The 15703-nt window shown below is 56.1% G+C and overlaps 1 protein-coding gene across 2 annotated transcripts in view; it reads left to right on the plus strand.

The window, feature by feature from the left end:
- The first annotated feature begins 3503 nt into the window (after positions 1 to 3503).
- ENG (endoglin) overlaps positions 3504 to 15703 on the plus strand; it is a 31021-nt gene continuing 18821 nt past the window's right edge. For both annotated transcript variants that reach the window (XM_059410756.1, XM_059410757.1), the window contains exons 1-2: positions 3504 to 3987; positions 12385 to 12527. In XM_059410756.1, the coding sequence (XP_059266739.1) occupies positions 3921 to 3987; positions 12385 to 12527 (210 nt within the window). In that variant the 5' untranslated portion in view covers positions 3504 to 3920. The remainder of the gene's footprint in view (positions 3988 to 12384; positions 12528 to 15703) is intronic.

Raw genomic sequence — 15703 nt, forward strand, 5'->3', positions numbered from 1 at the left:
CTCTGCTTCTCCCCAGACCTGTTGTCATGTACCCTTGAGTCTCAGTTTCTTGCACTGTAAAATGGACCCATGACAGTCTCAGCCCAGTAGGTGGCTGTAAGTTGGCACCTGGCACGGGGCTGGACAAGCTTGTCAATGGTGAAGTGATTCCGATTCTTTTCCTGGGCTTCAAGCTTCTCCAGGCCTGCAGGCTGTCCTCCCATGGTGCTGATGAAGAAAGATGAGATCCAGCACGTAGAAAGGTCTTGCCTAAGGCTGTCTGAGACAGAGCCTGGATACCCTGACTCCCACTGCCGTGCTCTCGGCCCCATGTACCCACTTTCTCCGTTGTCCTTGTGGGTTTGGCCCTGATGTCCTCAGCAGCCCTTGGCTCCAGGCCGGTGCTGGAGACAGACAGCCGCCTGGGGGGCTCCCCGGGGACTGCCTAAAATTCCTCCTGTGGCTAGTGGCCAGGGTAGACGTGCTCTGTCCCTTCCTGCAGCCCTGGCCTTCCCAGCCAGTCAGGAGGAGGAAGGAGCAGAATTTGTGCACCTGCCCACTGTGGGGTCGTGGCACAGGGACCTGGCCATTGGCCACATGTCTCCTTGGCGTGTGGCGAGGCGGCACCTGAAAACATCTGTATCAGTCAGAGCCCCAGCAGGAAACAGATGGCACACTCCATTGGGATAATTTGAGAATTTAATGAAGGGTCTGTTTACCCAGGTGTGGACGAAGGGGGGGGTGCAGTGTTGGGGAAACCACAAGGGAGAGCAGTGTGGGCCATGACCACCCTTGGCCCGGAGAGGGCCTGGTCAGGACTGTGGCCTTCAGTGGAGGGAGGCTACTGATTTGCACTGATTCTGCAGGGAAAGACCCAGATAAATGAAACCCCTCCCCACCCCCCAACTCCCTGTGATCTGTGCAGGGCTGAGGGGGCTGAAGGGTTGAGGGGGATGAGACGCTGCAGACGTGTCCATCGAGATGGAGATGGAAGATGGCTAACCCAAGGTCTGTCCCCTGCTGTGAGACAATATGACCATCAAGCTTCCCAGGGACAGGAGACCCAGTGGAGAACTGGTCTCTTCTACTGGGGAAGAGGAGTAAGACCTGCTTCTTTGTACCTCAGTTGCCCTGTGACCTCCATGGCCCCCACCCCTGCCTTATCTTCTTGGGTACTTCGTGCTTTCAATAAATAGATCTTAAGGCGGGAAGCATCCTGGGCTCTGTGCTGGGGCCGCAGCAGTGCAGACGTGTCAAAGTCCCCCTCGAGGGGCGTCTAGTCAGTGGAGAGACTCACACAGGCTAGGGTGTCGGGGGCGGGGGCAGGTGACCTCGTCTCCACAGCTGGGGGGTCCCAGTCTCTTCCATCCGCCACAAGGTCTCCGGAGTCAGGGTTCCAGGCCCTCCTTCAACTGCCTGTAGGTCTTTCTATCCCCTGGAAGTTTCCTGAAAGTTCTTCCATGGGTCTGCCTGTAGCTTCTCCTGCTTTCTAGAGAATCCAGTGGGTCTGGTTTAGAACGTGCCTGGGGATGGATTGTGCAGCCTGGGGGGAAGTGGGAAGGAGGAAGTTTGGGGCAAGCCTCCCATGGGGTTCCTGCTCTGGCCCTGGATTCCCCTTACCCTGTGACACCCACAGCCACGGTGACATGGGTCTTCTCCACAGTTAGCAGAAAAGGAGGGGAGCTTGGAGCCACACGGCCCTGAGGTCTCTGCTTTCCCACTGGGGGCGGGGAGGGGGTGTCACATAAACTTCAGGGAGTCTTGGGTTCCTCCTCTGTAAATGGTTTAACATCACTGGGCTCCAGGGGTGGCTGTGAGGATCCAGAGCTGATAAGGGGACCGCCTAGGGCGGGGCCTGGTGCACTGGGGAGTTCAGCCCCAGGGGCTGGATTAACTATCCCTGGGGTACAGACCCTGTTCTGAGGGCCTTGGGGGAAGCCTCACAGCCCCCTCCGTCATCCCTGCCCTCAGACTGGGGGCACCCACCTCCCCATCTCTGCGCCCATGGGAACAGGCCGAGGGGCTACTCCTCCCACGACGGCCCCCTCCTCCCCATCACAGCCTTCCTGCTTGGTGGAGGGGGTCTCCCTTGACCCCACATGCATGCCTGGCCAGGCAGCTCCAGAGCTGGGCTGCGAACCTTCCCCCAATCCCCACCCAAGAAGCCACGCCTGCCCTTCCCACCCCTTCTCCGCTCCTGCACACACAGACATACTTGTCCTCCGTTCCCTCCAGAGGCACCCAGGGCTCCTGCCTTCTCCTCTCTCCCTGGGCCTCTATTACTCCATCTCTGACCCAGGACAAGGATAAAGGGAAGGGCCTCCTGGCTCCATCCCGTCTGTGGGTCCTACCAGCACATCACATGATCTGTCTTCTCAAAGCCAGTTCTGCTCCAGAACCCTCCATGATAGCCCCTGGCCTTCATTCTAGGTGTCCCTCCAGAGCCAGGCTTCTTGTCCCCAGCACACCCCCTGCATGTCCCACAGTGGTCGGACTTCCTGCCTCCCCACCTTCGCTGGGGCTGGTCCCCTGTCCAACGGACCTTCTTTACCCACTTCTATGCCTGTCCCCCACCTCACCCTGTCCTTCAGACGCCAGGCAGCTTAGGCTGCTTCCTCTGAGCTCCCTTGGCCTGACTCTAGGTGCTACTTCGGGACCAACACCACGGTGGGCACACAGTTGGCACTTACTGTTTGCAGAATGAACAAGGGACAGTTCGGCCATTGTCTCCCAGGCTGAGGGAGCACTGATGGTGGGAGGGTTTCCTGTGCCAGGGCCAAGTTCAGCGCCATAGTGCCCAGACCTCCCCAGATCTCACAGCAGCCTGGCCAGGAAGGCACCATTGTGCCCTCTTTACAAACACGGTGACCGAATGTTGTGGAACCTTGCTTGAGGACTTGTGGCTCAGAACAAGGAGAGCAGGGCTTTGAACCCAGGGCCACCTGACTTCGGAAAGACCGTTAGAGAGTCCCGCTTTCATTTGGGGCTGTCTTTTTTCCCTGGAGGATTTTCTACCCATGGAGGAAGCAGGCCTGATGTTCCCCTGCTCTCCCTGGGCCCTGAGAACTCAGCCCCAGCTGCCACTTGGGAGTGTTCTTTCCCTATCGCGGGCCTCAGTTTCCCTGCCTGCAAAGCAAGGAATGACGAGCCAGTGTCAGGCTTACGTAAGCCACTTTTGGTGCCCCATGACACCTGTTCGAATCCCAACTCCACCATCTTTGGGGACCAGTTATCTGTCTGCACCAGGCCTCTGTTTTCTCATCTGCAAAATGGGAACAACTGAGCTCAAGGGGCTATGAGCTCCAGCTGAGCCTCCTTGGTCAGGGCCTCTAAAAGGGCTCCTTGTTAGGGTGATTGTTTTCAGCTGCCCCCAGGGGGCTGCCGGATGAGCCTCACCAGCTGGCCCTGGAGAGGGTGGGATGGGAGAGTGGGGTGCGTGGGGAGCCGAGCCTGGAGCCTGGGCCCTCCCACCCAACTGCTTCCCCCACACACAGGGCCCCCCACCCAGTGACAAAGCCGTGGCACTTCCTCTCCCCGCCTGGCAGGCTGCCTGGGCCAGCCCCTTCTCTAAGGAAGCGCATTTCCTGCCTCCCCAGGCCAGGCTGGATGAGCCAGGAGCTCCCCACCACTGCCGGTCATACCCCAGCCTCCATCCGCATCCCCCGGCCAGGACTGCTGCCACAGCCGCCATCCGCAGGAGCCCGGCACCCCCTCCCCGCTCACCCTTCGGCCAGCGACCCCTGGCCCGGCCCTGCGCCCCTGTGCCCACTTCTCCTGACCCCTCGGCCGCCACCTCAGAAGGCTGGAGCAGGGACGCCGTCGCTCCGGCCGCCTGTTCCCCTTGGGTCCCTGTTCGCGCCCACGCCGGCCCCCACGCCCGCCCGCAGCCCTGCCTCTGGACACTGGATAAGGCCCAGCGCACAGAGCCCTTGGTGGACAGCATGGACCGCCGCACGCTGCCCCCGGTCGTTGCCCTGCTGCTGGCCGTCTGCAGCCTCAGGCCCACAAGTAGGTGTCCAGGGACCCTGGGGCCGGGGGGCGGGGGGGGGGGGCAGGCGGCAGCGGCGGTGAGATTCGGCCCCAAGTGTCCCCGGCCTCTAACCTGGTCCTGACCTTATGCCCAGTGGGGCTGTTCTAGGGGGTCTGGACAGCCCAGTGTGGACACCATAGGGTGACCAACCCTCCCGGTTTGACAAGACAAAGAACTTTTAGCCCTAACCGTCTCAAGCAAACGGGTGTGAGTTATTTGCCTCAGCCCCGGCCTCTGGCGTCTGCCCTCCTAGCTCTGTCCAGTTTCTCCCCAGGAAGCCCATGTCCTAGAGTGCTGTGAAGCCCTGGGAGGGTCTCTTGCCCTCTCTGAGCCTTAAGGGTCCCATCTGAGGAACCTGTGGGGAGGAGGGTGTGTGGATTCACAGTCAGCACTAGGGCTCTTGGTTCAAATCTCACATGGCTGCTTCCTGGCGGTGTTGGGGGATGGCCTTCGGGCCGCTGAGCAAAGTGGGGATGGGGACAGAATTCCTCTGGGGCTGTTGGAGGGGGCAGCGTGCTTGTAGAGAGAGCTTGGAGCAGGCTGGAGGATTCTGTGTTATTATTGCGGCTTTATGTTCAGCTTTAAGGTCCTGCCTCTCACCACCCCAGGGCCTGTGAGCGGCCCCCAGAACACTCTTGAACTTAGCACTCTCTCTCTGCCTCTACTTACCCTCTGTTCCTCAAGATGCGGCAGGGTGGGGACACAGGCCCAGACTAAGTGTTCTGTGGGGACGGCTCAGCCTGGGGGCTTTTCTAGACGGTCCTGGCTCTGCGGCCTTCTGACACTGACCAGAGAGGCTGTGAGAAGCTGGGGACACCCAGACCTCCATCCTACTCATTTAGCCTTGCCGTGTCCGCCCCTCACCTACCTGAAGCCACAGGACAGTCCTATGGGCTCTCCTTCACCCACGGCATATCCAGAAACTCCCTAAAGGATCTGGGGTTGGCGGTGGGAAGAGAACAGCCGAGGCCACCTTTTTACCTGATCCCACCTTGTGGCATTTTAAAGTCCCCAGTCCTTTGGTCTCTAAACCCCTACTTCACGGCTCACAGGAAACTGTCACAGCCACTAAATAACCTAGCACAGATTTGACCTTAGACTTGTGGCTCCTAACCACGTGTAATAAGTATGCACCACCACCACCCCCGCCCAATATAGCTCCCAGCAACCCTGCAAGATGGCTGCCTCCATCTCCCCATTTTCCAGGAGAGGAAGTGGAGGCCGTGACCTGCCAAGTTCACACAGGCCAGACAGAAACCCACCTGAGCTCCACGATAGGCCTCTAGGCCACCCTGTCTTTCTCTCCCCGCTGCCACGTTGCTAGCTTGATAATACTGTCCTCTCATCATTCGAGAAAGATCCATGTAGATCTTCAGGGCCTGTTTTTCTAGGATGGAAGGCAGCGGGGTGCTGGCAAATCATGAACAAGGAGGTGGAGGGCGCTGGGGATGGTGTTTGTTAATGTCCAGGGTGTGAATATTCCTCTATGGTCGATTTCAAGCTACCGCCTCAGCAAGACTGCAGGAGGGATGCGGCGACCCCCGCACTTTGTCCGATATTTTTTACCACATCGACGCAACAGACATTTGACCTCCAGAGCATAGATTATAGTAAAGTGTAGTAAAATAATTAGGAAGTGATGAGTTGGAATATTTATTACCATTTTTTAAATATTTCTTTTTAAGCTTATACAATTAAATTTTTTTTAAGATTTTTAATCAGGGTGTCTGGGTGGCTCAGTCGTTGAGCATCTGCCTTCGGCTCAGGTCATGATCCGAGGGTCCTGGGATCGAGGCCTGCATCGGGCACTCTGCTCAGCGGGAAGCCTGCTTCTCCCTCTCCCACTCCCCCCGCTTGTGTTCCCTTTCTCACTGTGTCTCTCTCTGTCAAATAAAAAAATAAAATCTTTTTTTAAAAAGTTATTTTTAAGTAGTCTGTACACCCAATGTGGGGCTCGAACATACAACCTTAAGGTTAAGAGTCTTATGCTCCACTGAGCCAGCCAAGCACTCACAGATTTAATTTTTTTTTTGAGATGTTATTTATTTGTTAGAGAGATCATGAGCAGGTGAAGGGGCAGAGGGAGAGGGAGAAGCAGACTCCCCACTGAGCAGGGAACCCAACATGGGGCTCAATCCCAGGACCCTGGGGTCTTGACCCGAGCCTAAGCAGATGCTTAACCGACTGAGCCACCCAGGTGCTCCCCAAAATTTAGTTTTTAATACTGTTTGTGTTTAACAGCCAGTTGGAAAAATTAATAATTTATTCATCTGCTCCTGGAAGTTGGTACCAGTACCCCAGTGATCATAGGGTTCAAGGGCATTCCAAACCATCCAGCCCAATTCTTTGATAGTCTGGGAAACTGAGGCTCGTGGAAGGCAGGCAATGTGGAACTCAGATCTCCACGCCAGGGGATGGGGTAGGAGGGACCCTCACATCCTCAAACAGGACTGAGAAATGGGTCCCAAACAGATCTAAGAATGGGTCCAGCCTTCTGGGAATGCAGTTTGGCAGAATTTCTCAAAACCCTAACTCGTGTATGCCCTCAGCCTTCAGCCCTTTGGCGCTGCTTGTCCAACTCCATAAAGATCTGTATGGCCCATAGGTACCTGTAACAAAACCCCAACTGGAAACCACCCTAATGTCCATCAGCCTGGGTCCTAGCAAATGAATCTGTATTCAATGACATGCAGCTGAAACCGAGAAAAAGCTGAATTTGTGTCTGTTCAACAACAGTGACTCCGTTCGTGTCAGAATAAAATAGTAACCATGCACGGCACGCATGGGGACAATCCTGACGTCCCTGATCTCCAGCACAAGCTTTCTCTAGGGAATTCTCTCTAAAAGTGTCTCTAAGACACTTTTTTTTGCCACATTGGAATGCTTTTTTTCTCTTTAAAGGACAAACATGTAGATTTTTATAAAGATCCATTTAGTTATATAGTCACTTCAGTCTACTCCTCAAAGAAAACCGATAAGAAAGGGAAAAATTCACTTCCCAAGTTCCTTCATTAATATCAGTATTGTTAGGTGGGTTTCCTACTAGTTTTTGTCCAGCTCTTTTTTTTTTTTCTTTTTAAGAATTTACTTATTTATTTGTCAGAGAGCATAAGCAGGGGCAGCAGCAGACTCCTCGCTGAGCAGGGAGCCCAATGTGGAACTTGATCCCATGACCGTGGGATCACCACCTGTGCCAAGAGCAGACACCCAGTTGACTGAGGTGTCCCTTTTGTCTAGCTCTTGAAGGTAGTTTTAAGGAAGATGGATCAACATTTGGGAGACTTGGGCACCCTTCTTTTGACCCAGAAGGTTTCTATGTTGTCATGTAGACCCCATAACCGTCCCTTTGTGGTTCCAGAATATTCTTTCTCTTCGATGTGCCATCCTGTCATTTGTCTAACAAATCCCTAATTGTTGAAAATTTAGGTGATTCCCCCGTTGAGGCTAGTTATAAATACCACCGCCGTGCACGTTTTTGGTACATGCACCTCTTCCTGTATTTTGGAGCATTTCACTTGGACAGAGTCCCAGAAAGAGGGTGGGTGCTGGGATTTGAGGCCCGTGTCGGGTGGCTGGGATCAAAGTGTGGAGAAGCCTTTGCTAGAAGATGGGGCAGAGGCAGGACTTGGAACCTGGTGCTGCCCACCACCTGTGTGGGGATCTGGGCCTCTCCAGACATGGGGCAAGTGACACAGCACAGAGACCACAGATGCCCATCTCTTAGAGCCCACATTTCAGGGCAGCTTCCCATTTGCCAGGAGATAAAAGAGGAACTGTGTGAGCCAAGAGCAGATGTGTCCCTGGGGACAGTGGGGACATGACCGTTGAGACTCTGTCTCATCTCAGCCAGACGGAGAGCCCCAGCTCCGAACCCATGCTCCAGGGTTGAGCTGACTTGATACCTGGGACAGGGATGGGGGTGAAGAGACAAACATCCCCGCTGACACTGACCCAGCCCCCACTCTCGGCCCCCGCCAGCTCTAGACCCGATGTGTACCATCAGACTTAACCTTCACAAAAGCCCAGGGATGCAGACATTTCTGTCTCCCCCACCTCACAGCTGAGGAGACTGGGCCACAAGTAGGTGAAGGAATTCTCCCAAGTAACAGCCCAGGAATGAGCAACTGGGGCTTGCGCCCAGGGTCTAACCACTGCCCCATTCTGCTTGAGGGCAGATGAGGTTTGGTCCCCTTCTTGCCCCGACACTGGTCCTCCCAGCTAGAGTGCCACTGGATCAGTCCCGATGAGAGGACTTTCACAACAAGGCTTTGAAGGTTGAACAGAAATTGACCAAGAGGTGGAGGAAAGGGAGACCATTGGTCTGGGGGAGAGCAGGGCAGCTGCAGGGAATGAGGTGTGTTTGGAGGAAGAGCTTACTTCTCCCAAAGTGGGTGTAAGTTCTCATGAGAGCAGTTGCCAGTCCTGAGTCTCCTCCTGCACCACCAGCCTGCAGAGTCCTGCCCCTGTGTCATCGGACCGACTTTCGCAGCAACTCGATAAGGAAGCTGTTGTGATCACCGTCATCCCCACTGTATGGATAATAACACTGAGGCATGGAAAGGAGGCTGAAAGCTGGCAGAATCAGGATCTGAACCTTGGCATCCATCAGATCACTGCACTATTATTTTTTTAAGATTTTATTTATTTGAGGCAGAAAGAGAGCACATGAGCAGGGGCAGAGGGAGAGGGAGAAGCAGACTCCCCACTGAGCAGAGAGCCCAAGGTGGGGTTCTATGCTGGGACCCTAGGATTACAACCTGAGCGGATGGCAGATGCTTAACCGGCTGAGCCACCCAGACGCCCCAGATCCCTGCACTTTTTAATCCCATGTTAGGTGGTGGAGCATGGATTTTTTTTTTTTTTTTAAGATTTTATTTATTTGACTGAGATCCCAATAGGCAGAAAGGCAGTAGAGAGAGGAGGAAGCAGGCTCCCTGCTGAGCAGAGAGCCTGATGCGGGGCTCACTCCCAGGACCCTGGGATCATGACCTGAGCCGAAGGCAGAGGCTTTAACCCACTGAGCCACCCAAGCGCCCATGGAGCATGGGTTTGACCCTGTGGGCACTGAGGAGCCACAGGGAAGACTGGAGAAGGGAGCCTTGAGGGCTCTCTTGTAGGTGCACTGAGCTGGAAGCTGGGTCATCTGGGAGGCTAAACTGGGACCCTGAAAGGAGCAAAGTGTGAATGAATGGCTGGGTAATTGAAGAAGAGGAAAAAAACAGAGAAAGCCTGTGGAAAGGCTCTACCCTGGAATTAGGAAGTAATCAGAGCCACTGTGTTCAGAATGCTTACTGGGTACCAGGCAGACACACAGCTACGTGCCAGAGCCGGATTGCCTGGCAGCAAATACAGACCCTGACTCCTAATAGTTGGGCGACCTTGGGCAAATTCTTGTCCCTCACGGATCTTGTCTCCCCAGGCGTCAAATGGTTATAAGAGCAGCACCCACCCGTAGGGCTGCTGGAAGAACCAAATGAATGAACTCATGTCAAGCCTCAAAACAGTACCTGGATCTCAGTAAGCATGATGAAAGCTGTTTTGTAAATGGGGAAACTGAGGCTCAGAGAAGTTAGGCTTTTGCTCAAGGTGACCCTTGTTTTGAGGGGTAGAGCTGGGCTTTGACCCAGGTCGCCTGGCTCTGGTGTTGCTTGACCATTATTCCCTGTGGCCTTTCAAGGCGCTGGGGTGGCCAGGCGGAAATCCCCGAGGTGGCCCTATGCTCCTGGGTGGGGGTGGAGGAGGAAGGGGACAGAGGTGGGGAGGCAGCTCCTAGGTCTCTCATTCGGGGCCGGGTCACCCAGGCCCCTAGCGGCGCCTCCTCCAACCCGGGTCCCGGGAGGCCCTGGCGTTTCCCTTGGTGCCAGGGGATTGTTTTCAGCTCTGTCTGGGCCCGCCTCCGGCTCCGGGAGACAGGCCCGGGCGTCATACTCCCTCCTGTCTCCCCATTCTCGTCTGCGGGGTGGGGGCAGCCAGGATTCGAAAAGGCCCCAAAATAAATGGACCTCTTATCTGATCTCCCAGCCTGGCCCGTTATCTGATCATTACATAATGGCCAGGCCCGTGGCCTCTCCCGCTGACGGCATGGAGGAGGTGGCCCCCGGCGGCCCAGGCGATCCAGGAGGAACTGGGGTTCCTGGAAGTCTGGGGAGGGGGCAGGGAAAGTCCGAAGGAAAGGAGGAAGGCACCGTGCTCATCTGCAGGCCAGACCCTGGGTCATGTGGAGAGAAGGGGGTCCGAGGCCCAGCCTGGTCAGCCATGCGCTGTGTGACTCTGGCCCATCCTGCCTCTCCGGGCCTCAGTCTCCCCAGCTGTGTAGGAAGAGTTTGGACCAGGTAGCAGCCAAGAAATCTGTGTGCGCTGATAGGGAAAGGGAGAGAGAGGGTGGGGAGCACTGAGGGGTTTAGTGGGTCATCAGGAATTGGGACAACAGGAGATGGTGTCAGCCCTTGCATCTGCTGGGATGAGGGCGTCTGCTGGCCTGGGACACTAGTGACCTCCAAGCCAGAGGTCCCTCACCAGCAGACCGCCCCATCCCCCCACTTCACCCCTACTCCCCTAAGACAGTCCATTCTTCTCCAAGGACTGAAGTCAAATAATTGTGACCCAAAGAATCACCATACGCCCTGTTCTTGCGGAATCCTCCCAACAACCTCCGAGGGTTTTGTGGGTGCTGTCCTCTCAAAGGTGAGGAAACTGAAGCCCAAAGAGGGAAAACTGTTCACCAAAGCCACAGAGCTAGTAAGTGCGGGCCTGAGATTCAAACCCAGGTCGGCCTCGCTCCAGGGACCCTGCTTTGAATCAAACGCCATAGGACACTCGCACTGTGAGCCTTGCACACAGGATAGGACCAGGGCAAGGACTTACAAGGCCTGGAGTCGCCAAACGCCCTTGTCTTGAACTTATCCCTCCCAAAGTGCCGCTGGTGGGTAGCGTGGCGGAGGCCAGGGACGGCCATCTTAAGTCCTTCTCTGACCTCCGGGGGTCCTGAGCCCAGCAAGGCTGGTTTAGGAGAAAAATCTCCAAGGCCTGGGATTCAGAAGAAGCCTCCCTACTCCCTCTTCTGAGCTGGCGACGGCTGGACGTGCTGCCAGCCCCTCCGCGCCCATCTTTGATCTCCAAGAAAACAGGAAGTGAGCGCGACAAGATGGAGACACAAACTTCCAGTCGCCCCTTCTCTGTCCTCCTTCCCTCCTCCGGAGCCCCCCCCTTCCTCGGCACATTCCTTAGGACGAGGTGTAGGGGCCTCATTTCCTCTTCCTCCTCTGCCGGGTCAGGGTGAAATTCCATTCCCTTCCCTCAGGACCTGTGTTTCCGGGCAGCCCAGGAGCAGGCTCCCGTGGCCCAGGCCTCCTCCCACAGCCGCCCTCTGAACCCGGGGCCACCCTTCTGGCTCCCTCCCTCCCTCGGGGCCTGGCGACTCTTCATACTCCTTGGCCCCATTCCTCCCAGCCGCCTCAAGGTGCGGACGGGAAGTTTTCCTCTCCTGATCTTAGCTCTCATCTCCCTTGGGAGCGAACTGGCCAGAGGCTTGGGTGTGTACACCTGTGAGCCCAGCCCCACGGCTAGGGCTGCTGGATGCAGCAAATAAAAATATAGGACACCTGGGGCACCTGGGTGGCTCAGTGGGTTAAAGCCTCTGCCTTTGGCTCAGGTCGTGATCCTGGGGTCCTGGGATCGAGCCCCACATTGGGCTCTCTGCTCCTCGGGGAGACTGCTTCCTCCCCCCTCTCTCTGCCTGCCTCTCTGCCTACTTGTGATCTCTGTCAAGTAAATAAATAAAATCTTTGAAAAAAAAATATCTAGGATATCCCATTCAATTTGAGTGCCAGATAAACAATGAAAAAAATTTCAAGTATAAATATGTCTTTTGTGATAGGATATACTTTCACTTTAAAAAATTAATCGCTTTTTTAGGGCCCCTGGGTGGCTCAGTGGGTTAAGCCGCTGCCTTCGGCTCAGGTCATGATCTCAGGGTCCTGGGATCGAGTCCTGCGTCGGGCTCTCTGCTCAGCGGGGAGCCTGCTTCCTCCTCTCTGCCTGCCTCTCTGCCTACTTGTGATCTCTCTGTGTCAAATAAATAAAATCTTAAAAAAAAATTAATCGCTTTTTTATTTATTCAAATTTATCCCGGTATCCTGCATTTTATCTGTCAACCCTGCCCCTAGTTGCACTGTGACCTCGGGGGGGAGACTTTTCCTTCTTGAGCCTTAGTTTCTCCATCTGTGGAATGGACAGAATGATATCCGCCTTGTAGGGTAGCTGTGGGATGCAGAAAACCCTAAGCCAGTGCCAAGTGCTAGGCGTTCAGAATGTGGGAGTGATTGTCACTACCTTATTCTCACCTGGGGCTCTCTCTGGCTGTGTTTCACCAACAGGTCTCGCAGAAACAGTCCATTGTGACCTACAGCCTGTGGATGCCAAGGTGACATACGTTACAAGTCAAGTTTCTAAGGGCTGCGTGGCTCAGGTCCCAAATGCTACCCTTGAAGTTCACGTTCTCTTCCTGGAATCCTCAAGGGTGAGTGCCTGGTGGCAGGGTTGGGGTTGGGGTCCCAGAGAAAGATCCAGGGCCATTAAGATGAAGGGAGCCTCCCTTGTGGCTGTCCCTGGAGCAGCAGCCTGTGTCCTCACCAGGGCCCCTGCCAGGAGGGAGACACGGGCATCTCACAGGGCTGGTAAGGGATGGCATTCTTGGGGCCAGCATCATGGAGGTCTTCTGGATGCCACAAGTCCCAGGTGAAAAGGGCTGGGTGGAGCCAGGGACGAAGTGGAGATGAGCAGTGGAATGGACCAGGTGAGCTGTCACCTGTGCACCTGTCGTGATGGAGGAGTTTGCTGCTTCTCGGCAGACTGAAGCCTCCCACGGGGCTTTCTCTCTGAGTCTGTTATTACCCCCACTTTTCAGAGGAGGAAACTGAGGCAGGCTTAGAGAGTTGAAGCCACATACCCAAGGCCAGAGTTGGCACTAGATTCTGGGAGATCCCAAGCTAGACTGTCCCCTGGCTCCCCCAGCAGATCTGGGTTCTCGAAGCATCTGGCCTGCTGGGGCTGGTGGCCGCACCTGGCTTGTGTGGCCTCAGTTCCTGATAGCAATTCAGTGGCGTCAGCTCAGGAAGCTTGTGGCCAGGCTGCTCCTGAAACTGTTGAGTTGCCCTGCGTTTGTGCAGCGATAAGACGGTGCCCAGACCACCAATATCGAGGGGGGCCTGCTCCCCACCGCCCTGCCTGCCACCAGGACTGTGGGCCTCGATAATCCCCGAACTGAGATAGTGCCAGACACACGTTAGATGGTTTCCAAAGCCATTGTAATTTTTTTCAAGTTTGGCAATGCTATGGGACATGAGATTGCCCTCCGTAAGCTCATTTTGTTTGCTCTGCTGAACAGGTCTCCGGGAGACCGGGATCCCCCCACCCTAATCACTGAGCAACGGGCCAGAGTCTGAGAAAAGCCCCTGCTGAGTGCCCAGGTCTGGGGGAAATAGACATGTAGAGAGCCAGCCAGGATCTGGGTGATGGGCGCTCTCTTGGGGAGCAGAGGGCAGGGGTAGTGCAGCTGCTCTGGGATTAGACAGGGCTTCCTGGAGGCAGCAATAGCCCTCCTGGCCAAGAGGAGTGAAGGAGTTGGTAGGGAAGAACTGAGGACAGAGTGAACGTGCAGACATGTGAGCAGACTCTGGTTAGGGTCAAAATGTGGTTCATGGTGACAGGAGCTTATAGGTCACCTTGGGACAGGGCTGGGGAGATGCAAAGTCCCTGCCACTGTATTGAGTCTGGTCTCCTGTGGGCAGTAAGAGGCATTGGAGGAGTTTTAGGGGCATGGGAGGACACCAGTGTAATGCATGTCATCCTAGAGATCATGACAATGGACCCTCCCGTCGCTCCCTACCTCCGCTGGGGTCTCAGTCCACGGAGCATCTGGCTTTCAATCGAAGAAGCCAGGCTATGAGCCCTAGGCCTGCCAGGCCTGTCTGCTTGAGGGGGGTGGTGGAGACTGGGGTTCCAGCCTTGGGTACATTACAGCACCTCAGATAGTGCCTGGCACGCAGAGGGGGCTCCTTCCCTCACTCTGCCACACACACACAGTTCCTGGGCCCAGGGACTCCGTGAAGAATCACCGAGTATCAGAATCTGGCCCAGGGCGCCTGGCAGATAGCAAATAGCCGTTTGCTGACTGCATGAGTGCATTCCGAATGCACCGCTAGGTAAGAACACGGGCCCTGCAGCCGGACGTCTGCACACTGAGCTCTGCCTTCCTGCCTTACAGCAGCAGGACCTCGGGCCTCTTCTCTAGGCCTTGATCTTCCACGGGAAATATGGGGATGATGGTAATACCTCCCTCGCGGGGGGTTTGCAAGGATCCGGTGGGGTAGAGCAGACAAATATTGGGGGCAGGGCTGCCAACAATGATATCTTGTTGTTATCATATGTTATTATCTTTGGCCTCTGGGTCTCACCTGTAATACCCTCCTGTTTCCCCGCATGCTTTAGTTTCTAGAACATGTTCATGTCAGTCTGCTAATTTGATCCCCACAGGTGACTGCGGCCCGGTAGCTAAGGCAGGGGCTGTGAATCTCTTTTCAGAGGGGGCAGCTGAGGTCCAGCCGGACAGAGGTGGGCCTCCCCATCAGAGGCTCCTGGCCTCCCTGTCCCCAGGGCCCACGATCCCTGCAGACCCTGTGCTGTGACATGGAAGGCACCTTCCTCTCCAGGTAGCCCCCTGGAGTCAGGTCCACAGCCTAACAGTTGTCCCCGCCACCCCTCCCAACAACAGTCCTTGCCAGCTGCCTGCTCAGTGCCCAGCCTGTGTCGGGCATTGATGGTGTAGAGAGAAAGCAGCCCAACTTCTGTCTGCCCTTGAAGCACTCCCAAGCCAGGGGAGGCAGAGGTGGGCATCCGCAGCCCCGGTACTGAGTGATAGCGTTGGCAGTCAGGGGCACACGGGGCTGTGGAGGGAAAGGGGCATTAGTGAAAGGCTCTCGGGGTCTAGCCAGACAGAGGGAGGGGAAGGGCATTCTGGGCAGAGGGCACTGCACAAGCAAAGGCCCAGGGCCAGAAACAGGAGCTGGCAGGAGGCGCGTGGGCGGCAGCTGTCTCAGCAACCAGCCCAAGCCCTCCCGACCTGGGGCTGCCGTCTTCAAACCCTGGCACGCGGAGATGGCTTTCCCCTCCACCCCTGTGTAGCCTTCGAGCCCTCAGATTTCCTGTGGGTGGGCGGCAGAGGAGCTGTGGCCGCCAAGAGGCTCAGGGAAGAGAGGTCTGCATCAGACAGATGAGGGGCCACTGGGCAGGGGCTCTATCTCGCTAGGTCCCCGAAGGGCAGGCCGGAGCCTGGATTCCGGGAGGGGGCCCGGGGTCACATCCTGACCCGTGGAGACAGGAAACTGGCCTGGTGTCTCAGCGATTCCCGTCAGACTGACTGCGCGGATCTGCTGTCCTCCTCACAAACCCCAGGCTGCCGGGACCGAGCTGGGGCAGCCGCTGACTCACCCCGCTTCTGGGCAAACCCGGGGAGCCAAGGACACCCCACCACCCCCCCAGCAGATGCCGGGCTCTTGCACTGACTCATTCCTGACCAGAGGGGCAGGCAAGGCTGCTTGGGCAGAGAGGGAGAGCAGGAGGGGCCCAGGGCTCCCCAAGATCGTTCTGGGAGGCTGCGAAGAGCTGTAGAGGGCAGTGTCACTCTCTGACCTAAGC

The sequence above is a fragment of the Mustela nigripes genome, chromosome 9 (genome assembly GCF_022355385.1).
Source record: "Mustela nigripes isolate SB6536 chromosome 9, MUSNIG.SB6536, whole genome shotgun sequence".
In the NCBI taxonomy this organism is placed as follows: Eukaryota; Metazoa; Chordata; class Mammalia; order Carnivora; family Mustelidae; genus Mustela; species Mustela nigripes.